Raw genomic sequence first — 26477 nt, forward strand, 5'->3', positions numbered from 1 at the left:
CTTGAAGCTTTAAGCAATATTAATCTAATGGTCTTATGCTGTTTAAGCCAAAAACAGTATTTGTTTGCGGTGTGAAGTATCCAGTTTGACTCACACATAAACATTGATCCAGAAGAAAGTGGTTTTAAACTTCCAAACACGCAGGTGAGTTGAAGGTGTCTAATGCACCTGTCATTGTTCTTGCTAAGACTTAAGTGCAAATATTGTAATACATTTTAAAAATGTCTTTCCTTTAAGCCAAGAAATATTAATCTGATTTGTTGCTGTGTTTGTATTCTTTTTGGTAATATACAGAGGCATACTGCTGGGTCACATCCATTTTATTATTTTGTGGAATTTCAGTACCAAGTACCATGTTCATATGCCATCAAAACAGAACAAAACAAAAATAGCTATGAATAAGAAAAACAGATCTGACTGTAGTGTGAAGTTAACAAGGTAATTGTATGTGTGTATCATTTGCTGCTCACTGCCTCTTGTTTTCCTCGTTGATCTTTGATCTCTTGCGGTACATGAACTGTCATTCCGTCCATCCAGCGCTCCACAGTCACCTGACACCCCAAACGAGATCTGAACCGATGACAAAACAGAAGCAAAAATCATTAACACAGTTAAAGTTTGCTAATTGATGAAAACATCTATTACATGTTCTTCACAACAAGGACAGTTTTCTTAATCGTCTAAGATGCATTGATGTGATTATAGACATCTCACCTAAAATCTATTTCAGGCAGCATTACCACCACCCACCACCCCATTTATGGTATAATATAATAGAATAGAATATAATAGAATAGAATAGAATAGAATAAGGGCTGTCAGTTTAACGCATTAACTTAATTAATTAGTTATGAAAAAATAATGCAATTAAAAATCCTTTAAAGCCGCGACACAACTGATATGCGTTTATGTTTACCTTCTAAATTAATCCGCATTTTGAACAAATCCAATTATTCAATAGCCTTCTCATAAACTTACCACCTGCTGGCAGTTTTAGTTTATTATTTAGAGTATCATTATATTAAAAAATAATAATAATTTAAAAAACGGAAAAGAAGACTGTTGGTAACTAAGCTGTTTTGGACTTTCATTGTATGAACAAAAAATACTGAGATGTTTCTTAAACAATCTTCTTTTATGTTCCATAGTTTATGTTAGGCCGTTGTAGCCTAAATGTTTGTGTGTAATACATTTTATGTTGAATCAAAGTATTTCTCTCTAAAGCTACAATTTGTAATGTCTACTTAATACTTTATCATTTAACACAATAATGGCTCTAAATAATATTTTGTGGCTAACTTCACATCCAAATTTAATTTGTGACTAAATCGATTAATTAATTGACACTAGGCTTGCTGCGATAGACAGTGATGACGGTGATGCCAGTGTGAAGCCGCAACACTGGTTTTATCACTTGCCCACCGTAGCACCGCCCCGCCACCATCGTTTTAATTTTTTATAGTAATAAAAATCATTTAGTTCAGGACTTCCGGTTTAGCGTCTGCCATGTGAGGTCGAGTAAGTCGGGAGCTCCGCAAACCTGCCTTTAAAATTCTATTTTAAGACTTTATACAGCGTTATTTCTGCGCCATCTGTATTTGTAAGTGACTTCTGACAATTATTGCAATCTTATTTGAGTTCTAACGATGACTACAAAGGCGCAACGTCAAAAGAAGACCGATTCGGCTGTTACTGGCGGCTCTTCTCTTGAAGCGGCTAAGTGTGATGAACTGTCCACTTCTGAGGCAATTATGGCTGCTATTAGCAGGCTTGAAAGTGGAATTCACGCAAAATTTGATGCTCACGCCGCTGAAATTCGAGGCGAAATTTCTCTGGTACGAGAGGAAATGCACAATACATTTTCGTCTTTGAAAGAAGACCTCAAATCCCACAGTGAGCGCTTAACAAGCCTAGAAACCGCTACCTCAGAATGGACGACCAGTCTTCACTCGCTCGAACCTACGGTTGTTTCTCTTCAAAAAGAGATCACTTCACTGCAAGCCAAATGCCTCGACTTGGAGTGTCGCTCCCGCAGATCCAATCTTCGCCTAGTGGGAATTCCGGAAGGTCTGGAAGGCCCACAACCAACGAAGTTCGTAGCAGATGCTCTGGCGGAAATATTTGATTTACCTGAACCTCCACTCCTGGCTCGCGCGCATCGCACACTTGCGCCAAAACCTGCAGAAAGTAGCCGTCCGCGAGCCTTTGTTATCTGTTTCCATCGCTACGATGTTAAGGAGGATATTTGGCGGAAAGCGAGCCGAGGGGGGCAGCTTAAGTTCAGAGACAAAACTGTTTTCGTCTTCCCGGACTTTCCCCCCGAGATTGCCAAGAAGCGGGCCGCTTACTATGAGGTGAAACGTCTTCTGAGGTCCATGCCAGATGTTAAGTACGGTCTAAAGGGTCTCACTGGCTTCAGAATCACAAAGAACGGTGCTGAACACGCGTTTGATACTCCAACCGCGGCAATGGCTTTTGTGAGACAACATATATTACCTGCTTAAATAGGTACAATGTACTGGAACCGAATGTCTCATTTTCTCTGGTCCTTAGACTACTAACAGCACTAAATTTAGTGGTCTTATTTGTGAATATTTATTTTTCTAAGGATTGTTTATTTGTATAAAGTTGTTTTTGCTGTATTTTGTACTTGTTTGCGGGGATGCGTCCGAGGTAAGAACCACAATATCTCGCACGCACATTGGAATGCTTCCTCAGGGTAGCGTACACTCTAGTTGGAAGAGTGTTAGCTTAGTTCGAGAGCGCGGTGTGGGGGGTGACAGTGAGGGTGGGGGGTGGGTCTCCGCGCTAGGGTTCTTGAAGTTTAACATGTTCTTATATCTTTGTTCATCTCAAAAGCACAAGATTGGGCCATTGATCTTTGTTATTTTTCACATGATTTTCTGTATCTACTGTTTTTTGTATAGCTGTTTGGGTTTCTCGTTATTATTTTTCCTCCTATTTGTTAAATGATGGGTAGTAGAGCTAATAAAGATGGGTTGGTGAGATGGGTTAGCTGGAATTGCAAAGGTTTGAATAATCCAGTTAAACGCAATAAGGTCCTGATTCATCTTAGAAAGCTGAAAGCCGATTTTGTGTTTCTTCAAGAAACACATCTCTGTTCATCCGATCATTTTAGATTAAAAAAAGATTGGGTGGGACAAATTTATCACTCACATTTTCAATTCAAGTCTAGGGGTTGTGGTATTTTGATACATAAATCTACTCCGTTTGTTGTAACAAAAGTTATTGCAGATTATAAGGGTAGATATGTAATTGTAATAGGAACTTTGTTTTCTATCCCCTTAATTCTTGCTAATGTATATGCCCCTAACTATGACGATGCTACCTTTATCACCTCTTTTCTGTCATGTATACCTGACCTTCACTCTCATTCATTAATCCTCGGTGGAGATTTCAACTTTGTAATGTGCCCACAACTTGATAGGTCCTCAAAAAAAGTTGTATCTCTTTCAAAATGTGCAAAGATTATTCAGTCTTTCCTGCATAATTATGGTATTAGTGATGCGTTTCGCTTTTTAAATCCTTTGACAAAGAAATTTTCTTTTTTTTCTCAAGTACACCAGTCCTACTCACGAATAGATTATATTTTTCTAGATAACAAACTTCTTCCTTACCTTCAGGATTGTTCATATGAAAGCATAGTAATATCTGATCATGCACCTGTTGTTTTGGGACTTAAATTTCCAAAAGCACCTCCAAAGAATTGTCAGTGGTCCTTTAACACCGGTCTATTAAAGGATAAAGAATTTGTTAAATTTATCTCCTTAAATATATCTTCTTTTCTTGAAATTAATAGCACTCAGGGTATGGCCTTTTCCTCCATCTGGGAGACTTTAAAATGTTATCTGCGTGGTCTAATAATTTCATACTCCTCTTATAAAAATAAAGAGCGAAAGAAGCAGCTAGAAGAACTATCTAGTTCTATAGCAGCAATTGATACCGAGTACTCATTAAATCCCTCTCTAAATCTTTATAAAGAACGGCAGATTTTGCAGACAAAATATGATCTGTTATCCACTGAAGAGGCTGAGAAATTGTTTTTACGTGCTCAACATAGGATCTATGAATTTGGTGATAAAACTGGTAAATTGTTAGCTCATCATATTCGTAAAACACAGACCTCACGCTTGATACCCCAACTTAGTTTACCTTCAGGAATTACTACTACTGATTATAAAGAAATAAACTCCCAGTTTAAACAATATTATGTAAATTTGTACACCTCTGAATCTCCTCAAGATACATCATTAATGAATATTTTTTTAGATAAATTGGATTTTCCCACTATAGAGAAGGCTCTGTGTGATTTTTTGGATGAGGATATTAAAATCGACGAAATAGCTGATGCAATTGGTTCCTTAAAAACAGGCAAGGCCCCAGGCCCTGACGGTTTCCCGTCTGACTTTTATAAAGCATTTTCTAAATTACTTTGTCCAGTGTTGCTTTCAGTTTTTTTAGAGAGTCTTCAAAATTCAGAGTTACCCCCAACCTTTTATCAAGCTATTATCTCACTAATTCTTAAGAAAGATAAACCCCCCCTTGATTGTAGTTCCTATCGTCCCATTTCGCTTTTAAACTGTGACTACAAGATACTGGCTAAAATACTATCTGTTCGGCTTGAAAAAACATTGCACAAAGTAATCTCACCTGATCAAACTGGTTTTGTTCGGGACCGGCATTCTTTCTTTAATATTAGGCGTCTTTTTAATGTTATGTATTCAACTCACTCCAACAATCCCGAAGTTGTGGTCTCTCTAGATGCTGAAAAAGCATTTGACCGCATTGAGTGGGACTATCTCGTAAAGGTCTTGGAGAGGTTTGGATTTGGTTTAAAATTTATCTCTTGGATAAAGCTCCTTTATGCCACTCCCAAAGCATCTGTACGCTCAAATAATATTATTTCAGATCCTTTTTTACTGTGTCGGGGCACAAGGCAGGGGTGTCCCCTTTCCCCGCTCTTATTTGCTATTGCTATTGAACCCCTGGCAATTGCACTACGTACTGATCCAGAGGTGCAGGGAATTTTTCGGGATGGTCTAGAACAGAAGGTTTCATTATATGCTGACGATCTTATTTTATTTATATCCAACCCCCTAGTCTCAATTCCTCGAGCAGTTTTAATACTGGACTCATTTAGTATTTTTTCGGGTTATAAATTGAATTTTTCTAAAAGTGAACTATTTCCAGTGAATTCAGCTGCGTCAAGTATCTCATATTCAAATTTCCAGTTTAGAGTTGTTAAGAACCAGTTTCGGTATTTGGGTGTCCAAGTAACACGTAGACATGCTGACTTGTTTAAAGCCAATCTCAGCCCTTTATTAGAAGTTACAAAATCTCTGTTTTTGTCATGGAAACCTCTTCCTCTCTCACTAATAGGAAAGGTAAATGCAGTTAAAATGAACATTCTTCCCAAATTTTTATATTTATTTCAATGCTTGCCCATATTTATTCCCAAGTCCTTTTTCTCAGGTTTGGAAAAAATGATCTCTTCTTTTATCTGGAATAACAAACCTAGACGAATAGGTCTAAAGCATTTGGTTAAGCCAAAGGAGCTGGGAGGTTTGGCTTTGCCTCACTTTCAAACTTACTACTGGGCAGCCAACTTTAGAAACTTACTATACTGGGTGCAACATGATTTGCAATTGTGCGAACCTCTTTGGGTGCAAATAGAGGCTAAATGTTGTTCCCCAGTCACGCTAACATCTTTGCTCTGTTCTTCTATCCCCTCTACTCATAGTATCTTGATTAAGAATCCAGTTGTTAAACATTCTCTGAGGATTTGGACTCAGTTCCGCAAAGCTCAACAACTTAAGGGTCTTTCTTCAGCTGCACCCATTGCGAGTAATTTTTCTTTTCCACCTTCTCTTCTTGATAAGGCCTTCAACATTTGGAAATTGCAAGGTTTAGTTACAATTGACCAGCTATTTATAGATAATACCTTTGCTTCATTTGACCAACTTAAAGAAAAATTTGGCTTGCCTAATTCACATTTATTTAGGTATTTTCAAGCTCGGAGCTTTGCTCGTAAACACTTTTCGGATTTCCCCTCGGCTCCTCCTACTGGTGTGTTGGAGAATATTTTATATCAGCATAGATGTATTAGGGGTGCCATATCAAAGATTTATAGTTTAATAAATAACAAACAAACCCCATCGAGCATGTCTTTAAAATCTCTTTGGGAGGAGGACTTAAATATCATCTTAGAAAATGAAATTTGGGATGCTGTCTTAAAAAGGATACATTCTTCTTCAGTTAGCTCTAGACATAGGCTTATTCAATTTAAGGTGGTGCATCGTATTCACTGGTCTAGGGTACAACTTAATAGGATATTTCCTGATCTAGACCCCACTTGTCCACGTTGTGTTGTGGAGCCAGCCTCTCTGTTTCATTCTTTTTGGGCTTGTTCTAAGTTATTGACGTTTTGGGGTAGAATTTTCAAGTGTTTTTCAGAAATTTTTAATACAGCAATAGACCCCTACCCTTTAACTGCCCTATTTGGGGTTCTTCCGGACAATGTGAAACTGACAGCTTTAGAAATGGATAATATTGCACTTTGCACACTGTTGGCTAGGCGGCTTATACTTATTAATTGGAAGCAACCATCTCCTCCAACCTATCGTCAATGGGTCTTCGACCTACTTTTTGCCCTTAAACTTGAAAAGATTAAATTTGGAGTTCGAATGAAACCAGATCTTTTTATAAAATCTTGGAGCCCATTTCTGGAATACTTTAAGGATGCAGGTTTTGGATAATTTTTTTTTTTTTTTTTTTTTTTCTGTTGTTCCTTATTTTTTTTTCTCTGCTTGTTTAGATGATTATTTGTATGTTTATATTATTGTGATTATATGTTCATACGAATGTGGGCATTTAATATACCCACTTATTTGTGTATGTTTTATTTAATTTTTTCCCCCGTTTTCTTTGTCTTGTAATAATTTGATTGACAATTGTGCCTTGAGATGCTTGTGTATTATCTTGAATAAAAAAAAAAAAAAAAAAAAAAAAAAAAAAAATCATTTAGTTCAACAATCTACTTTTCTTATTTATTTGGTTCCATGTTAGCCTACTTATGTTCAGTTTTGTATAGGCTACCTTAAACTTTGTGTAAGTTATTTGTTATTTTATATAAGGCATAGCCTATAGCATGGTGTATTTTATTTGTTTTGTTAATAAAGGTTATATGATTTATATAGGCTAAGTAAGTTTGCGTTGTAGGCCGATTCAATCAATTGACGCTGAATTGCCACTAATTTGAAAAGGGAAAGTAAAAAGCGCACAACACTTTCAAAAGAGGAGGAAGAGAGGGAAAATTTAGACAAACTAAAAATTAACAATTGCTTTACGCCGAATTGCCTCTCATTTAAAAAGTAAAACTATATGCGCATATCGCTTTTACGCTGTTTAAAAGTGATGGAGAGCAAGGAAAAGAGGTAATATAACATGAGTTTGGCCTCTTAGTAATATATGAATAAAGCCCCTAAATTTAAAAGACTAGCTTACCCAAAAATAAACATTATGTAATTAATTACTCACCCTCATGCAGTTCCAAATCCGTAAGACCTTTATTCATCTTCGGAACACAAATTAAGATATTATTTTAATGAAATCTGAGAGCTTTCTCACCCAAAAGCAAAAACAACGACTTTATTTATGTGTGTGATGCTGCTGATGGAGTCGACATTCTGACATAGAATGCACTGCGCCTTGTTTACAAGCAAAGGAATGCACACATATGCGTTGAAAACTGATACTGATTAGAACACACAAAAAGTAGCTTCATAAAATTACGGTTGAACCACTGATGTCACATAGGCTATTTTAATGATATCTTTACTACCTTTTTGGGCCTTGAACATATCAGTTGTGTTGCTGTCTATGCAGGAACAGAAAGCTCTCAGATTTCATCAAAAATATCTTAATTTTATCTTAATCATATGGGTCTGGAACAAAATGAGGATAAGTAATTAACGACGGATTTTTTTAATTTGCCTTCTTTATGCTCACACGTATGCTGCATACTTGATTGATTGAGCTGATTCATTCTATAGTACTTGCTACCAGATGGAAACTGTAACCACATCTCGTCAGACAACTTGTCACTGGATCACCAAAAATGCACTTCAATAACCTTGAAACAGGGCTTCTCTTTCTCGCTTACTCAATTTCCTGGATATTGCATATAATTTGCAGGAGGCAGGGAGGTGCTATCAATATGCGGGAGACTCCCGGACCTTTCCAGGACTGGTGAGATGTCTGTGATTTGCACTGGATAAATCAGCCTGACTCACACAGCATGACAGAAAGCATTACTGACTTAACACTCTAATACTTTAGATCCAGGTGTCTTACGTCTTGGTGAGTCCGTAAGCCAAATCCAGCATGTCAACCTCTTCATCCACTATTGGCTCCAGTTTGTCATACACACTATCCTCAAATATCAGATGACAGGTGGAACAGGCCAGAGCGCCCTCGCATGCTCCTAAGACACACACACACACACACACACACACACATAGAGAGAGAGAGAGTTGGGTTTTCGGGGCATTCCATACATGTAATGTTTTTTATAAAGTACAAACTGTACTTTCTATCCCCTTACTGTAACCCTAAACCCACCAGGATAAGAATAGAACCACATTTTTTCCAGTACATGGTACCTTTCGTATATAATAATGATTTGTGGAATGATGGCAAAATCTAAATGTAAAATAAAAAAAGGATAAAATTGTGGTTCTATTCTCATCCAGGTAGATTTCGGGGTACAGTAAAACAACTTTAAGGTTTAACACTCTTGAAAATAAAGGTTCATAATCGGCATCCATGTTTCCATGAAGAAGCTTGAACATCCATGGAATTTTTCAAATGCAGAAAAGGTTCTTTAAGGCCGCGATCACACCGAACGCGTTTTAGCAGTTGGAGGCGCCTCTTTTGAATGGTTTTCTGTTGGCAGTGAGCGTTCTGCGCGCCGCTTATGCGCACCGGGCGCCTCGCGTTTTCGCCGCCTGCTGTGCCTCGCGTTTTTGCAGAAGCGCTCTGAGCGCCTGAAGTTGAAAAAAAATCAACTCTGAGCGGAAAAACGCCCAACGTCATTCGCGTTCTTTTCCATTGTCCAATCGAATGAATGGAGAGGCGGGCCTTCTGTTGTGGTGATGAAAGTTTACCGTTGCTTAAAAAGTCCGGAGACTGCAAGAATTAGAGGAGAAACCTTTGGTGTCTGTCGTGGGTAACCCGGAGCTGTATTATTTAGGGTTTCTGCTAATATGACAGTTTACTTAACAGCAAAAAACAAAGATTTTAGAGCGCTCGCACTATAATCCTTTGATTTGACTGACAGGACAGCCGTTTCGGTCATTGCCTAGCAACATTAAAAAAACGCAGCACACTGCTCTTTTATTAAAAGTCACCAAAAAAGGCAGTGCTGTGCGCCTCGCGTTTTTAGAACTAAAAGACGCGTTCGGTGTGATCGCGGCCTAAAGGAACACTCCACTTTTTTTGGAAATAGGCTCATTCTCCAAATCCCCCCGAGTTAATAAGTTGATTTTTACCGTTTTGAAATCCATTCAGCCGTTCTCCTGTTCTGGCGATATCACTTTTAGCATAGCTTAGCATAGATCATTGAATCCTATTAGACCAATGGCATCGCATTCAAAAATGTCCAACGAGTTTCCATATTTGTTGTATTTAAAACTTGACTCTTCTGTAGTTATATCGTGTACTAAGACCGGTGGAAATGCAAAGCTGCGAGTTTCTAGGCTGATAAGATTAGGAACTACACTTCCATTCCGTAATATGGCCGAAGCAGGCAGAGTATTATCAGAAATGAGTTCCCAGCTAGTTTAGCATTTGCACATGTGCTGCGTGGTATTACTGCTCCTGCTTCAGCCTTATTACGGCAGCAAACTTCCTTCCTGCAAATGCTTCCTGCATTTCCACCGGTCTTAGTACACGATATAACTACAGAAGAGTCAAGTTTTAAATAGGACAAATATCGAAACTTGTTGGTCATTTTTGAACGTGATGCTATTGGTCTAATAGGATTCAATGATCTATGCTAAGCTATGCTAAGCTAAGTGATATCGCCAGAACAGGAGAACGGTTAAATGGATTTCAAAACGGTAAAACTCAACTTATTAACTCGGGGGGAGTTGGAGAATGAGCCTATTTCCTAAAAAAGTGGAGTGTTCCTTTAAAGAGGAAAAGGGTTCTTTAGATTTTTAAAATGTTCTTCAAAATGGTTCTTTTGACAACTGTTCACTGAAAGGTTCTTTGGGGAACCAAAAATGGTTCTTCTATCACATCACTGCAAAAACCTTCCACCTTTTTGGAACCTTTATTTGTAAGAGTAAAGGTAAAAATATCACACAACCACAATAAACATTTTATATACGCAGTTCGATATTCTCTTCTCAGTTGTATGCGTCACGAGGGAGAACACCTTCCTTTTGACAGTTTGACAAAAGTGTCATGTGTGTGGGAGCTGAAAACCAGAGCAAGATAGAATCTCACTGGAACAGAACTATATATAAGTTACTATTGTCACGGATTGGCCAGGCTCCACACCCTCTGTCACGCCCAGATCACCGTCACCTGAGTTTTAATCACCATCACCTGCACGCCATCATCACCACCACGTATAAAGCAGCACGCCACACCACACTCACTGTCCGGGCTCGTTCCCACGAAAGCGGACTGTAGTGTCTCTCTTCCCAAGAGTTTCGCTATCAATCGTTACCTGAAATTACTTACCTGAATTCTGTCTCGTTCCAGTCTTCCGAGTTTCCAGTCTTCCAAGTTCCAGTCTTCCAAGTTCCAGTCTTCCAAGTTCCAGTCTTCCGAATCGCCATCTCCAAGTTTGTCAGCGTCAGCTCTAAGTGGTGTGTGCCATAAGTCTGTGTTTACTCCGTCCACGGGATCGGCCACTCAATCCCCGCTGCACAATTCCTGCAAGAAAGATTACATCCCGATTCAATACCCGGCTCATTCAACTCCCATCCTCTCAACGTCTGCCATACTCACCAGTCTCAGGGTCTTCTCACATCTCCGGCATCGCTGCATTCAATAAACATATATATCTGTTGCACTTACCTTGTTGTCCTGTCTGCTTCCTAACAGAAGCCCGGACCTGAAAACAGTCAGCAGCATGAACCCACAAGACCCGTTTCAAGAGTTGGTGGACTCGCTGAGAAAAGTCCTTCTGGCTTCACCATCTGTCACCCCTTCCGCACCGCCGCTTGTCACGCCTCCCAGCACTTCTTCGGATCCGCTACCATCCAGTCCCATGGCCCGACCAGCGCCATACAATGGCGGGGCGGAGGAGTGCAATGGATTTCTTCTGCAGTGTTCTCTGATTTTTACAATGCAACCTGCGCTCTACCCCACTGATCAATCTAAAATTGCATTTATCACCTCTCTCCTCACAGGACCAGCGTTAAAATGGGCAAACTCTATTTGGCAGCAGAATGGACCGGCCACTCGTTCCATCCAGACTTTTATCACTCACTTCAAGGAGGTCTTCAGTCTAGAGGTCGACCGATCTATCGGTTTTGCCGATTAATCGGCACCGATAGTTGATTGGCCGAACTATCGGTTATCGGCAAAAACCCTTGCCGATAGTTTTTCCGGGTTGCGTTCTTTGCTGAAGCGCTCATGCTCCGCTGTCTTAGAGTAGAGGTTAAGCCACAGACCAATGTTTAATGTCAGGATTGTTACCATATATTTGTATTGATTTATAGTCATATTTTTAGCCAGCAAATTTGTAGATTTAAAGACATGACATGAGAAAGCAAACTGTGTTCATTCAGCCGACAGAATCCTGCCGAGTCACAGCGCGCCATAGTTTTACATTACATCATATCTGTCCAAAATCATTGTTAATGTTCATAAAGACTTGACCCTGGGCTGGAACATTGAGTATTGTGCATTTCAGCAAAATATTTGTATTTCTGTAGCGCTAATGTCTGTATGCTTCATATAGAACTATAATTTATGTTTTAGCCTTTTCTTCAGGCCCTTAAAGCATAGGCTTGCATCTTGTTACGCACTTTATTTCACAATGCCATTTTCCTGTTCTTATTTGATTTTAATAACTGATTAACAAAAATGTATATTAAAAATAAAGATAAAAATTATACAAAACGAAATTCGTTTAAGGAGGGATTTTCCACAAATAAAAACGAACTTCAAAAATTGTGTCTGACTCTCTCCAATTCTCCCGGCGTATTTTCGTCCAATTCATACCACGTCCGACATTTACAAATAACACAAACTTCTTTCGTAATTAATATATTAAACTGAAACAAAACACAAACAAATAATATTTAAACATAAATGTAAAACAGAAAAGAAATTGTTTCTGAAATGGCTGCAATTAACGATATAGATTGTACTTTCTCTTTCCGTTTAATCTGTCTAGACTAACCTTTGCTGTTTTTTTTTATCTTTCTGGAGGTAAACATTTGCCCGTTTGGTGATTAAATAAACTGTTTTAGATTTCTGCTTGAACTACACGCGACGCGTCTTGTGTGTGTGTGAGAGAGAGAGATACCTGCGAGTTGTCCGCGCAACGCAGCGCTGCACTTTTGTCCGGTTGAGCTTGTGTTTTTCCCGCACATGGCACGTGTGCGCGCCAGAAACGCGGCAGGCTTCCTTGCACAGAATTTGCACTGTGAGCTACGTGTGCATTGTTTGACAGTGTGAGATTTCAATCGCAATGTTTTACTTTAGATATGCCTTCATTTCTGCCGTTTGTAATGCAGTACTATTAGATGCACTAAACTCGCGCACTGACGGACTTTCAGTTTCTCTTTGTGTCTGTTCGTCTTAAAAAGCTTGTTTGCAGATGAGGTTAAATGAACATGGATTTTCGAATACTTTCGATGTACACACAGTCAGTTATGTTTTCAGAGCAGGACAAAACATCTGATACATCGAAATAAATCTGTGCATTCGTTTGAATGCAGCCGGTTAAAGCAGCGACTGTCTGTGATCTCATCAGTAATAATCAAACGAAAAATAAAAAAACAATAACTATTTTCTGTAAACTTGCCGACACTTAAAGAACGCTTGTTTTAAATAAGTAAATGTTTTAAAAAAGTAGCCTGCTTATATAATAAAAAAATAAATAAAGTCAATTTTGCACAAAATAAATTTTATATAAAATGTATATGAAAATGGTGCCATGTGCATTGAAAACTGAGAATGTGACGCATGGTTATATTTAGTTAATATTGAAAATCGTAATTAAATTGAATCGTAATTTTAAGATGGCAAATATAAACAAAAAGCATAGAACCTGCAATTTTACATATTGTTAAAATGTAAAGATGACAATGAGTCCATTTGTAACATCAACTAAGATTAATGAAAGCTGTAGAATAGAAGTGTTGTTCCTTGTTAGAGTGTGTTAATTTCAACATTTACTGATAATTTGTCAACATTAATGAACTATGAAATAACTTTAATTATCAATATATAATAAATAATATTTTTATTCATTTACAAAGTATGGTTTAGTATATAAAAAAAAGTAGATCACTAATTTTTAATGCTGTTCAGTATCCATTTTCAAAAACTATCGGTTAATTAATCGGTATCGGCCAGTGTGGTCCAACCTAGCTATCGGTATCGGTAAAAACCAATATCGGTCGACCTCTACTTCAGTCGCACGGATGGAGAAATATCAGCGGGTGAGCAACTGTATCATTTGTCTCAAGGATCTATGTCTACTCAGGAGTATGCCCTACGATTTCGCACCCTCGCAGCGGCCAGTGGATGGAACGAGCGGTCATTGCTGACCACTTACCGCCTTGGTCTCGAGCCTCGCCTTCGTCTCCAACTCGCTGCCCTAGATGACGCTATGGGGTTAGAGCGCTTCATCCAACAATCCATCCGATGTTCAGACCGCATGCAATCTTACCTCTCAGAAACCTCGACTACTGCACTCCTCCGCCCAGCGGACATCGCCAGCCCTCCAGAACCAGAACCTATGATACTGGAGTCTGGTAGACTATCTCCCGCTGAGCGACAGAGGAGGCTGACCCGGGGTTTATGCCTCTATTGTGGTGCTAGTGGGCACATCAGACTGACGTGCCCCCTCCGTCCTGTTACTGCTGCGGTGAGTGTCATCCAGTCAGACGTTGAAAAAATGTATCCCTTGTCTACATGTGTGCAGTTAACCACTCCTACGTCTTCCATCGTAGCCCACGCCCTCATCGACTCCGGGTCAGCGGGTAATTTCATCTCGGGGAACCTCTGTCGCCAGCTCCAACTCCGAACCGAAGCTTCGTCGAGCGTCTACCAGATCCAGCCTATAACCCGTTCCATCACCACAAGACCAAGGATCCACCGGAAATGCCAACCCATTTACCTCCAAATCGGAGTCCTTCATCAAGAGGAGATTCAGCTACTGGTTCTGGAGGGCGCCACTATGGACATCATCTTGGGGCGCCCGTGGCTGGCGAAGCATAATCCCATCATCTCCTGGGGCAGTGGAGAAATAATTCAGTGGAGCCATGCCTGCTTTCCCGAGTGCTTTCCAGAACTTCCTCTTCCTGTTCCGAGACCCATGCCTGTCAACGCCACGTCTATTGAAAGCCCCTTGGAGAACCGTTCTACCCAGATTCCGGAAATTTACTCCTCCTTCCAGGACGTCTTCTGCCCCAGGAGAGCTTCCCAGCTGCCGCCCCATCGGCCATGGGACTGCGCCATCGACCTGATTCCAGGCGCCCCTCTGCCCAAGGGAAGGATCTACCCGTTGTCACTTCCGGAGAGTAAGGCCATGGAGGAGTACATACAGGAAGCATTGAACCAAGGCTATATCCGTCCGTCCAAGTCCCCAGCAGCTTCCAGCTTTTTCTTTGTCGCTAAGAAGGATGGAGGGCTGCGGCCATGCATTGACTATCGAGTGTTAAACCAAGGTACCGTCAAATTCAAATACCCCCTTCCTCTCGTCCCTGCGGCCCTGGAACAACTAAGGTCAGCCACCATCTTCACCAAGTTGGACCTCCGCAGCGCATACAATCTGGTGAGAATACGGAGGGGGGACGAGTGGAAGACGGCTTTCGTGACCCCTACCGGGCACTACGAATATCGGGTCATGCCCTATGGCCTGGTCAACGCCCCCTCCGTATTTCAGAACTTCATCCACGAAGTCCTCCGGGAGTTCCTCCACAGATTTGTTATAGTCTACATAGATGACATCCTCGTGTACTCCCGGAGTGAGACCGAACATATCCACCACGTTGCGGAGGTCCTCCAAAAACTCAGGGAGCACCAGCTGTTTCTCAAGGCAGAAAAATGCTCATTTCATCTTCCATCTGTTCAGTTTTTGGGTTACATCATCGACCATGAAGGTATCCGCATGGACGAGAGGAAGGTGTCATCCGTCACATCCTGGCCCCAACCATCATCTGTCAAAGAGCTTCAGAGATTTCTTGGCTTTGCCAACTTTTATCGTCGGTTCATCAAAGGATACAGTCTCATTGCCACGCCGCTAACCAACCTACTCAAAGGTAAACCATCCAAATTATCCTGGAATCCCGAAGCTGCCGCAGCCTTCCAGTCCCTCAAGAGAGCCTTCACCAAATCACCCATCCTGCGACACCCCAATCCTGAACTCCCTTTCATCGTCGAGGTAGATGCCTCCACTACCGGCGTGGGGGCAGTTTTATCCCAGCATCACGGAACCACTAAATTGCTCCATCCATGTGCCTACTTCTCCCGGAAGTTCAACCCGGCGGAGAGGAATTACGACATCGGCAACAGGGAACTCCTAGCCATTAAACTTGCCCTGGAGGAGTGGCGACACTGGCTGGAGGGAGCCAAACATCCATTTCTGGTATTGACCGACCACAAAAACCTCCAGTACCTCCGTGATGCCAAACGCCTATGTCCACGCCAAGCCCGATGGTCACTCTTCTTCTCACGATTCCAATTTACCATCTCCTACCGCCCAGGTCCAAAAAATGTCAGAGCCGACGCCTTGTCCCGAATTCATGATTCTTCCGATATCACTGAATCTCCCTGCAACATCCTCCCAGACAATATCATAGTCAGCCCCATAGAATGGTCAGCCCCTCCAAGTGTCGCCACTCCCGTCCCTCGTCCTCCGCCGGGCTGTCCTCCTGATCGTCGCTACATCCCCAGGACACAACGGGTAGATCTCATCCGTTCCATCCATACTTCCCTGGGCACCGGGCACCCCGGGACCAACAACACCCTCTCGCTGTTGTCCGAACGTTTCTGGTGGCCTGGGATGGCAAGGGATGTGCAGCGCTTCGTCAAAGGATGCCGAGAATGTGCTATGTCCAAGAGCCCCAGACACTTACCAGCAGGCAAGCTCCATCCCTTGCCGATCCCGAACCGCCCCTGGTCACACCTGGGAGTCGATTTCATGACGGATCTACCGGAGTCGGATGGAAACACCTGCATCTTGGTAATTGTGGACCGCTTCTCGAAGTTTTGCAAGCTCCTACCCCTGAAAGGATTACCCACTGCCTTTGAAACCGCGGAGCTCCTGTTCAATAATGTCTTTCGTCAATACGGCATACCTGAGGATGTGGTATCCGATCGTGGTCCACAGTTCATCTCCCGCCTCTGGAAATCCTTCTTCCGGCTCCTAGGTGTGACCGTCAGCCTCTCCTCTGGCTACCATCCGCAGTCCAACGGCCAGACGGAGAGGAAAATCCAAGAAGTGGGGCGGTTCCTCCGGACATTCTGCCATGGCCGCCAGAACTCCTGGAGCCAGTTCCTGGGCTGGGCCGAATACGCCCAGAATTCACTGCGGCAACCATCCACCGGCCTCACACCATTCCAGTGCGTCCTCGGGTTCCAGCCACCTCTATTCCCCTGGAATGGTGAACCATCTGAGGTCCCCGCAGTGGATCACTGGTTCCGGGAGAGCGAGAGGGTCTGGGACGAGGCCCATCACCACCTACAGAGGGCAGTCCGCAGACAGAAGACCCAAGCGGATCGGAGGAGGACTGCGGCTCCTGAATTCAGGCCAGGTGACCAGGTTTGGCTGTCTACCCGAGACATCCGTCTGCGGCTGCCCTCCAAAAAGTTAAGTCCCAGGTTTGTTGGTCCCTTCCAAGTCCTGGAACAGGTAAACCCGGTCACATACAAACTCCAACTCCCTCCGGAATACCGCATCCATCCTACATTCCACGTCTCCCTCCTAAAACCATTTCACCCACCTCTCACTTCCTCCACAGAGCCTGGCCATGAAGAGGAACCTCCTCCCCCCCTGATGCTGGATGAGGGCGCCGTCTATTCCGTCCGAGAGATCCTCCGGTCCCGTCGTCGTGGTGGTCTCCTCGAATATCTGGTAGACTGGGAAGGGTATGGACCTGAAGAGAGGTCATGGGTCCCAAGAGAAGACATCCTCGATCCCACGCTCACCGAGGAGTTCCACACTAATCACCCGGAGTTTCCTGCACCTAGGGGACGAGGGAGACCACCACGGCGCAGAAGATCTCGGCCCTCAGGAGCGGGCCCTGGGGAGGGGGGTAGTGTCACGGATTGGCCAGGCTCCACACCCTCTGTCACGCCCAGATCACCGTCACCTGAGTTTTAATCACCATCACCTGCACGCCATCATCACCACCACGTATAAAGCAGCACGCCACACCACACTCACTGTCCGGGCTCGTTCCCACGAAAGCGGACTGTAGTGTCTCTCTTCCCAAGAGTTTCGCTATCAATCGTTACCTGAAATTACTTACCTGAATTCTGTCTCGTTCCAGTCTTCCGAGTTTCCAGTCTTCCAAGTTCCAGTCTTCCAAGTTCCAGTCTTCCAAGTTCCAGTCTTCCAAGTTCCAGTCTTCCGAATCGCCATCTCCAAGTTTGTCAGCGTCAGCTCTAAGTGGTGTGTGCCATAAGTCTGTGTTTACTCCGTCCACGGGATCGGCCACTCAATCCCCGCTGCACAATTCCTGCAAGAAAGATTACATCCCGATTCAATACCCGGCTCATTCAACTCCCATCCTCTCAACGTCTGCCATACTCACCAGTCTCAGGGTCTTCTCACATCTCCGGCATCGCTGCATTCAATAAACATATATATCTGTTGCACTTACCTTGTTGTCCTGTCTGCTTCCTAACAACTATAAATGTAACTTATCTATCCATCTATTTATTCTCACATTATCACGGTTTATTCGCTATAGTGTAGAAAACGGTAATAAAACATGACAAGAACTCTAGAGTTAAACTGTGTCAGAAGAAATTCATCTGGTAACAAAACATGGTCAGGTCGAAGTGTCAAATCAAATTTTTGGTCCCAAATTTGTATAAACTTTACTGGTAGACCACTGTATGAAGAATTTTTGGTTTTGGGTATAATATCTCACAGTTTACTTTATTTTGCTATCCTCACTTACATAAATGAACTGCACGCACTAGTAAAAAAAATATTTAAAATATATTTGGTGTCTGAATAATTTTTGGTTTGACTGTTTATATATATATAGTTTTGGTTTTATATAGATAGATAACAAGAAATATAACTTGTTTTAAGAAGGAGTGAAACAAAAATTGATCCTGCACAGATCCAATCAATACTCAGTATACATTTTTTATTCTAGTTTGAGAAGCTGTTTCACTCAGATATACATCAAAGAAGAAAAGAGTGTTTCTATTTCATGCTTACTTTAAGTAAAAATATTTTGTCACATGTAAGCCATAACAAAATGGGTTCGAATAGGTTAATAAGAAAAGTAGTGGGAATATCATTCTGGAGAAAAAGTTTCATAACACATACGCATTTAAAACAGATGGGACACATGGAAAATAACCCAAAAAATGGTGTCATTACCAAAGCCGCTGATGTCAAGATTCTTCTTGATGACAACGTCTAGAAGAGTCTCTCCCTCCGTGACAAACACGCTGCTCTTTACCCCCGACTGATTTACAAAATGCACCAGCACTTTAGAGCCAGAGGAACTGCGAAAACATACAGATACACACAGCAAACTCAATTCAGTGATGTTCTTGGTAGAGGCATTATTACTGACAAACAAGAAGTAGGAATAGAATTGCAAAAACTTGATTGGCTTGATGAATTAAGTAGTGTTAAACTAAAATACAAGCAGTGTCTGTGACTGTAAGTTTCTGAGCACAAGGGTTATTTTATTTATTTATTGTGTGAATTTTAAAGAGGGAGAATCTGCAGTGTTCTGGACTAATTTAACTCTTGCCCCCGGTTTCACAGACAAGGCTTAAGCGTAGTCCTAGACTAAAATGTAAGTCTGGGCTGTTTCAACTGAAATAAAATTGCACTGATTGATCTTAAAATATATCAGTACCTTTGCTTTGTCTCAAAATGCACACCAGTAATGTTTTTTTCTAAGTATGTTTATAAAAATTACTTAAATATTCTAATTGATCTATGGCCTAATCCTGGCTTAGTCTAAGCCATGAATGTGAAACTGGGCCTTGATTACACAAGGATGTTGATTAGTTTTAATCATTCTACGTGTTTGCAATCTCTTAATCGTTCATGTGCAAGAGAGAGCTCATATGATTGCTCAGTCAGGCATTAATGAATTGCCTATAAAACACGGACAATGACAATCAATGGACACCTTTGAATTCTGTGATTCCAAACCAAACTGAAAAAATAAAACCTACGTTTAAGAGATATTTGTCAGAGAACATGTTCTTCTGGTCTTATACAGTCTTTAAAGAGTGTAGTACTTTTTAAAAAAGGCTATTCAAATTTAAGTGTTTTTGGACTTGAAAATGAAAAGAAGATTACCATCCGCTCAACACAAAAAAAATTACCCAAGCTAGGACATTTGTCCTTGTCACTGCGTTTACCTGAACGGTCATAACTGAGTTATGAGTTTTTGTGTAGTCGAGCTCACATTCATTATTTGTCTGTACAGAGTATACATGACACAAAGCGTAACTGAATATTTACGTCATTAAATGACGTCATCTCATGCGCACAACGGCGAGGCCAATTATAGGTCGATTAATGTGTATTCTTGTTGGACCATGCTAAGCTACAAATCATATTATCTCAGTCTGTTAGTCCAACTTTACACAAATCTAGCTGGCACAAATTCAGTCAGACTGAAGAGTTTATTTTAAAAAGACAAACCGTTTCAGTCAAGGGACTATTCTTAGCAAACTTGCTTTGGGAAGATATGCAGTTGAAAAGCACTAAATTTAATTGAATTAGGTGGTTCTGTAAAGCAAATGACAAATGCCTTGTCAAATTTTTCATGTGACTTTTCCCATTCTAGACTCTTCAGTGATGACTCATGCACTATGCACAGGAGACTCTGAACACATTTCATTGTCATCTTTCTGTGAATAGCAGTTTGACAGCAGTGTACCTTTTTTACTTTGGGTTATGCAGTACTTCCTCAATCACACTCTTCTGAGTTTTAGATTTACCCACTAATATGCTAAATTTATGTAGGTTGGGCTCTATAGCAGAACGGCAGTATATCAGTATCGCTGTCGAGGCTGCAGGCCAAATGATGTAGGTAATCACAGCATGCCGATATACTGGCATATCGCACACTAACAAGTGTGATATTGTGTTTACACAACAGTTTGATGGCACGAGTGTGTAAATGCATAAGTAACAACAAAGGAGTGTCTTTTAAAACTCTCTTTTGTGTCCACTACTTCTTTCTGCCATGGATGCAAATCTCAAGCTGACAGTTTTACAGCTGAGCCCAAGCCTCCGATAATTTGAAAACGTCCCTTTAGAATTAGTAACATTGAGTTTCTTCATTAAATTGCAGAGAATATATTCATTCTGGTTAAATCAGAAAACAAAACATAAATTGTGTACTTGCTCTGCATATACGATTACTGATGAACAGCTCTGATTTTAATATAGGGGAAAAAAATCAGACGTGGACATGCCTGATGCAAGTTCTACCACTAGACTGTTTAGCAGTACAAATGTTTATTGCATATCTGTGCATTTTTCACTGACGTGAAGAATTTCAGGCATAATACTCTCCTATAATAATTCACTAGTTCGCTTTTGCATATAATAAACAGCGTAAAGTTAAGCGTGTTTGGCATGCTGTCCGGGAGAGGGCTCCGAGCTCGGTAGTCATTCCCGAGCCCGGGGCACTCCCCCTGCCCAGGGAGAGGGGTCCGAGCTCGGCCTTTGGCCCGAACCCAATAGCGCTCCCCCCTTTTCTGCAGGAGAAAAAGAAAAAAAAGGGGGGGTGGGAGGGATGCTGGAATCAGAGATAGCTGAAGGTAGGACTGCTTGGTTATTTAAAGGAACTGTAGTAATTGGATAGGGAGAGTGGCTGGTTAGGTAGTGATTGCTGATGATGAATTGGCCATGTTAATTATCTGCGCGAGCTCCTCCTGAAATTTGTTAATGAAACATCACTTCACTAGTTCGCTTTTGCATATAATAAACAGCGTAAAGTTAAGCGTGTTTGGCATGCTGTCCGGGAGAGGGCTCCGAGCTCGGTAGTCATTCCCGAGCCCGGGGCACTCCCCCTGCCCAGGGAGAGGGGTCCGAGCTCGGCCTTTGGCCCGAACCCAATAGCGCTCCCCAAAAATGCAAGATAACTGCAGGACAGCAGCCAGGTGGCCCCCAAAAAAGGCTTAACTTGCGCTGGAGGGATGCTGGACGATTAGCGGCTGGGAAGCGCGGGAGGAGCTGCTGCGGGCCCTGCAAGGGAAGGAAGCAGAGAAAACCTTAAGTGGGATGGCATTCAGAGAAAATGAAGAATGGCGTTCTCTTGGGGGTAGGTACTGCTGCGGCATAGGAGAAAAATGCTAGGTGCTCTGGGATGGGTGGGTTTTGCTGGGTTAGAGGAGATTGAGCGGGCATTGCTGCTGCATGGGAAGATAAGCGGGGCGCTCTAGTCAGAGCGGGCATTGCTGCGTAAAGGGGTAAGCGGGGCGCTCGAGCGTGAGCGAGCATTGCTGTGGCATGGGGAATAAGCGGGGCGCTCGAGCGTGAGCGGGCATTGCTGCAGTGAGGGAAAATGAACGGGGACTGCAGCAAGAGCAGGCATGGCGGTGCGTAAAAGGAGTAAGCGGGGAGCTCGAGCGTAAGCGGGCATGGGGAAATAAGCGGGGCGCTCGAGCGTGAGCGGGCATTGCTGCAGTGAGGGAAAATGAACGGGGACTGCAGCAAGAGCAGGCATAGCGGTGCGTAAAAGGAGTAAGCGGGGAGCTCGAGCGTAAGCGGGCATTGCTGCAGTGAGGGAAAATGAACGGGGACTGCAGCAAGAGCAGGCATAGCGGTGCGTAAAAGGAGTAAGCGGGGAGCTCGAGCGTAAGCGGGCATGGGGAAATAAGCGGGGCGCTCGAGCGTGAGCGGGCATTGCTGCAGTGTGGGAAAATGAACGGGGACTGCAGCAAGAGCAGGCATAGCGTTGCGTAAAAGGAGTAAGCGGGGAGCTCGAGCGTAAGCGGGCATGGGGGAATAGCGGGGCGCTCGAGCTTGAGCGGGCATTGCTGCAGTGTGGGAAAATGAGCGGGGACTGCAGCAAGAGCAGGCATAGCGGTGCGTAAAAGGAATAAGCAGGGAGCTCGAGCGTGAGCGGGCATGGGAAAATAAGCGGGGCGCTCGAGCGTGAGCAGGCGTTGCTGCAGTGTGGAAAATATGAGCGGGGACTGCAGCAAGAGCAGGCATAGCGGTGCGTAAAAGGAGTAAGCGGGGAGCTCGAGCGTAAGCGGGCATGGGGAAATAAGAGGGGCGCTCGAGCGTGAGCGGGCATTGCTGCAGTGTGGGAAAATGAACGGGGACTGCAGCAAGAGCAGGCATAGCGTTGCGTAAAAGGAGTAAGCGGGGAGCTCGAGCGTAAGCGGGCATGGGGGAATAGCGGGGCGCTCGAGCGTGAGCGGGCATTGCTGCAGTGAGGGAAAATGAGTGGGGACTGCGGCAAGAGCAGGCATAGCGGTGCGTAAAGGAATAAGCGGGGAGCTCGAGCGTGAGCGGGCATGGGAAAATAAGCGGGGCGCTCGAGCGTGAGCGGGCATTGCTGCAGTGTGGAAAATATGAGCGGGGACTGCAGCAAGAGCAGGCATAGCGGTGCGTAAAAGGAGTAAGCGGGGAGCTCGAGCGTAAGCTGGCATGGGGAAATAAGCGGGGCGCTCGAGCGTGAGCGGGCATTGCTGCAGTGTGGGAAAATGAACGGGGACTGCAGCAAGAGCAGGCATAGCGTTGCGTAAAAGGAGTAAGCGGGGAGCTCGAGCGTAAGCGGGCATGGGGGAATAGCGGGGCGCTCGAGCTTGAGCGGGCATTGCTGCAGTGTGGGAAAATTAGTGGGGACTGCAGCGAGAGCAGGCATAGCGGTGCGTAAAGGAATAAGCGGGAAGCTCGAGCGTGAGCGGGCATGGGAAAATAAGAGGGGCGCTCGAGCGTGAGCGGGCATTGCTGCAGTGTGGAAAAATGGGCGGGGACTGCAGCGAGAGCAGGCATAGCTGTGCGTAAATAAGCGGGGAGCTCGAGCGTGAGCGGGCATGGGGAAATAAGCAGGGCGCTCGAGCGTGAGCGGGCATTGCTGCAGTGTGGGAAAATGAAAGGGGACTGCAGCAAGAGCAGGCATAGGAGTGCGTAAAAGGAGTAAGCGGGGAGCTCGAGCGTGAGCGGGCATGGGGAAATAAGCGGGGCGCTCGAGCGTGAGCCGGCATTGCTGCAATGTGGGAAAATGAGCGGGGACTGCAGCAAGAGCAGGCATGGCTGTGCGTAAAGGAAATAAGCGAGGAGCTCGAGCGTGAGTGGGCATGGGGAAATAAGCAGGGCGCCCGAGCGTGAGCGGGCGTTGCTGTGGCGTGGGAAAATAAGCAGGGGTTGCAGCGTAAGTGGGGCACTCGAGCATAAGCAGGCAAGCGGCGGCATGGAAAAATTGAGCGGGGGCTGCGGTGGGAGCGGGCGTTGATGAGCGTAAGGGAATAGGCGGGGCACTCGAGCGTGAGTGGGCATTGCTGTGGCGTGGGAAAATAAGCGGGGCGCTCGAGGGTAAGCGGACATTGCTGTGGCGTGGGAGAAATGAGCGGGACGCTCTAGCGAGAGCGGGCATTGTTGTAGCTTGGGAAATTAAGCGGGGGCTGCAGCAAGAGCGGGCATTGCAGTGCTTAGATGGAATAAGCGGGGTGCTCGAGCGTGAGCGGGCATAGGGAAATAAGCGGGACGCTCGAGCGTGGGCGGGCACTGCTGCGGCGTGGGGTAATAAGCGGGACGCTCTAGCAAGAGCGGGCATTGCTGCAGCTTGGGAAATTAAGCGGGGGTTGCAGCGAGAGCGGGCATTGCAGTGCGTAAAGGAATGGGCGGGGTGCTCGAGCCTGATCGGGCATTGCTGAGGCGTGGGAAAATGTGCGGGGGTTGCAGTGCGTAAAGGAATAGGCGAGGCACTCGAGTGTGAGCGGGCATTGCTGGGTCATGGGAAAATAAGCGGGGCGCTCGAGCGTGAGTGGGCACTACTGAGGCGTGGGAAAAATAAGCGGGGTTTGCAGCGAGGGCAAACATTGCAGTGCTTAAAAGGGGAAAACGGGGCGCTCGAGCATGGGCGGGCATTGCAGTGGCAAGGGAAATTAAGCGGGGCGCTCGAGCGTGAGCGGGCACTGAAGTTATCGGCTGGGATACCAGAGAGAAGCATGTCTCAGGGGGTGGTTTACGGGAATATCAGCTCTGAATAGGGAGGAACTGGAGTTGGGAGCGGGTCCGCCTCTGGAGCCAGCGATCTGAATTTCTGGAAAGCAAAGCGAGAAAGAGAGTCAGCGATTTGGTTCTTGGAACCGGGGATGTGTTTAGCAGTTATAATGAATTGGTCACTAGCCGAAATCCAAATCAAGCGTCTTAGCAGGGGCATGAGGGTGGGGGAATGAGAACGACCCTTATTGATGCAGTATACCGTAGCTTCGTTGTCGCAGTGAACGAGAATGCTGGTGGCGGACCACTCTTTCCCCCATAGGGAAGCAGCGACCACTAGCGGATAGAGCTCGAAAAGCGCAGAGGATGATAGCTGCTGGGGCAAATGGGTCAGCTCGGGGGGCCATGTGGAGGCGAACCAGCGGCCTTGGAGAAAACCTCCAAAGCCGACGGAGGGGGCGGCGTCTGTGTACAATTGGATATCGATAGGGGAAGATATCAGGTTGGTGTAAAAGAAGGATAGGCCGTTCCATTGCTTGAGGAAGGAAATCCATAAACTGAGCTCGTTGCGACACGAGTCAGTTAAGGAAATCTGGTCCTCGAGGGCGTGGGCGGAGGAAGCGAGGGAGAGGAGATGAGAGATGAAGGGGCGGCCTTGGGGGATGATGCGCATGGCAAAATTTAGGTGGCCCAGGACAGATAACAGCTCGCGTTTTGAACAGCTAGAGCTGGTTATCAGGGTGGAGGCTATCAGAATTGTTCTGTCAATATTTTTCTTTAGGGAGGGAGGCCTGGAATTTTTGGGAATCTAATTTGATACCCAAAAAATTCGCTAGAAGTGGCGGGGCCCTCTGTTTTTTCCTTAGCGAGAGGAACCCCGAGCTCAGAAAACAGCTTTTGGGTTGTCAGGAGGTGGGCGGCTGGGACAGAGTCTGCAGGCGAGATGATTAGAAAATCATCTAGGAGGTGGATCAGATAAGGAATGTTGTAGTTATTGGAGAGGATCCAGCAAATTGCCTCCGACAAAGTGTCGAAAATTTTGGGGCTGCTTCTGCAGCCAAACGTGAGGCGGACGGCGAAATAGAATTTGTTTTCCCAGCGGATGCCAAATAAGTGCCAGAAATCGGGGTGGATGGGCATTACTTTGAAGGCGGAAGTAATGTCGACTTTGGCCAGCCAAGCGCCGCGACCAGCCTTTTTAATCAGCGTGATGGCTTGGTCGACGTCGTGGTAATGAAGAGAGAACTCTTCGAGCGGGATGAGGCTGTTAATGCTTGGGAATGGGGAATTATGGGGAGATGACAGGTCAATGATCAGGCGTTTTTTGCCTGAGAATTTCCTGGTGGCTATGCCGATGGGGCTGACTCGAAAAATGGGGAAGGGGGGGGGGTGGGAAAGGGGCCGATCATGAAGCTGGACTCGATTTCCTTTTTGATCAGGTCGTCGACAACTTCAGGTTCGGTGAGGGCGGAGTTGAGATTTGGGCAGACGAGGCTTTGGGAGGGGAGACTTAGGATGCCGGGGTGGAAGCCGTGCGTGAGACCTGAAAGGACATAATCAGAAAAATGTGAATCAGGGTGATGTAATAATTCTGCAGACAAGCAAGAAACATTCACAGGAGACAATAAATATTTCTTTTGGCTTTTATTAGCCGCCTTGTGGACGGGGCAGACTAGGCGGGCGTGAGCGCCGCCACAAAAATTGCAAACATGCATAAAGCGACAGTGTTGTCTCGTGCATCTGCCGCTGTTAAAGTCAGCGCAGACCTGGCTGTTGGAGGCAGGTGTGCGGCGGCGAAGGGAGGGGATGGCTGGGGTGTCCATGAGGCGTGGGACGTAGCTCGTGGACTTGGGCTGAGAGGGTTCGG

At 44.4% G+C, this 26477-nt stretch overlaps 1 protein-coding gene across 1 annotated transcript in view; it reads right to left on the reverse strand.

Annotated features, from left to right (window-relative positions):
- Window positions 1-314: 314 nt before the first annotated feature.
- Window positions 315-26477, reverse strand: part of fdx1b (ferredoxin 1b) — a 31789-nt gene continuing 5626 nt past the window's right edge. The window contains exons 2-4 of the mRNA XM_073841322.1: window positions 18836-18963; window positions 8374-8503; window positions 315-570 (exon numbers count right to left, since the gene is read on the reverse strand). Coding sequence (XP_073697423.1) covers window positions 456-570; window positions 8374-8503; window positions 18836-18963 — 373 coding nt within the window. The 3' untranslated portion in view covers window positions 315-455. The remainder of the gene's footprint in view (window positions 571-8373; window positions 8504-18835; window positions 18964-26477) is intronic.

The sequence above is a fragment of the Garra rufa genome, chromosome 5, assembly GCF_049309525.1.
Source record: "Garra rufa chromosome 5, GarRuf1.0, whole genome shotgun sequence".
Classification (NCBI taxonomy): Eukaryota; Metazoa; Chordata; class Actinopteri; order Cypriniformes; family Cyprinidae; genus Garra; species Garra rufa.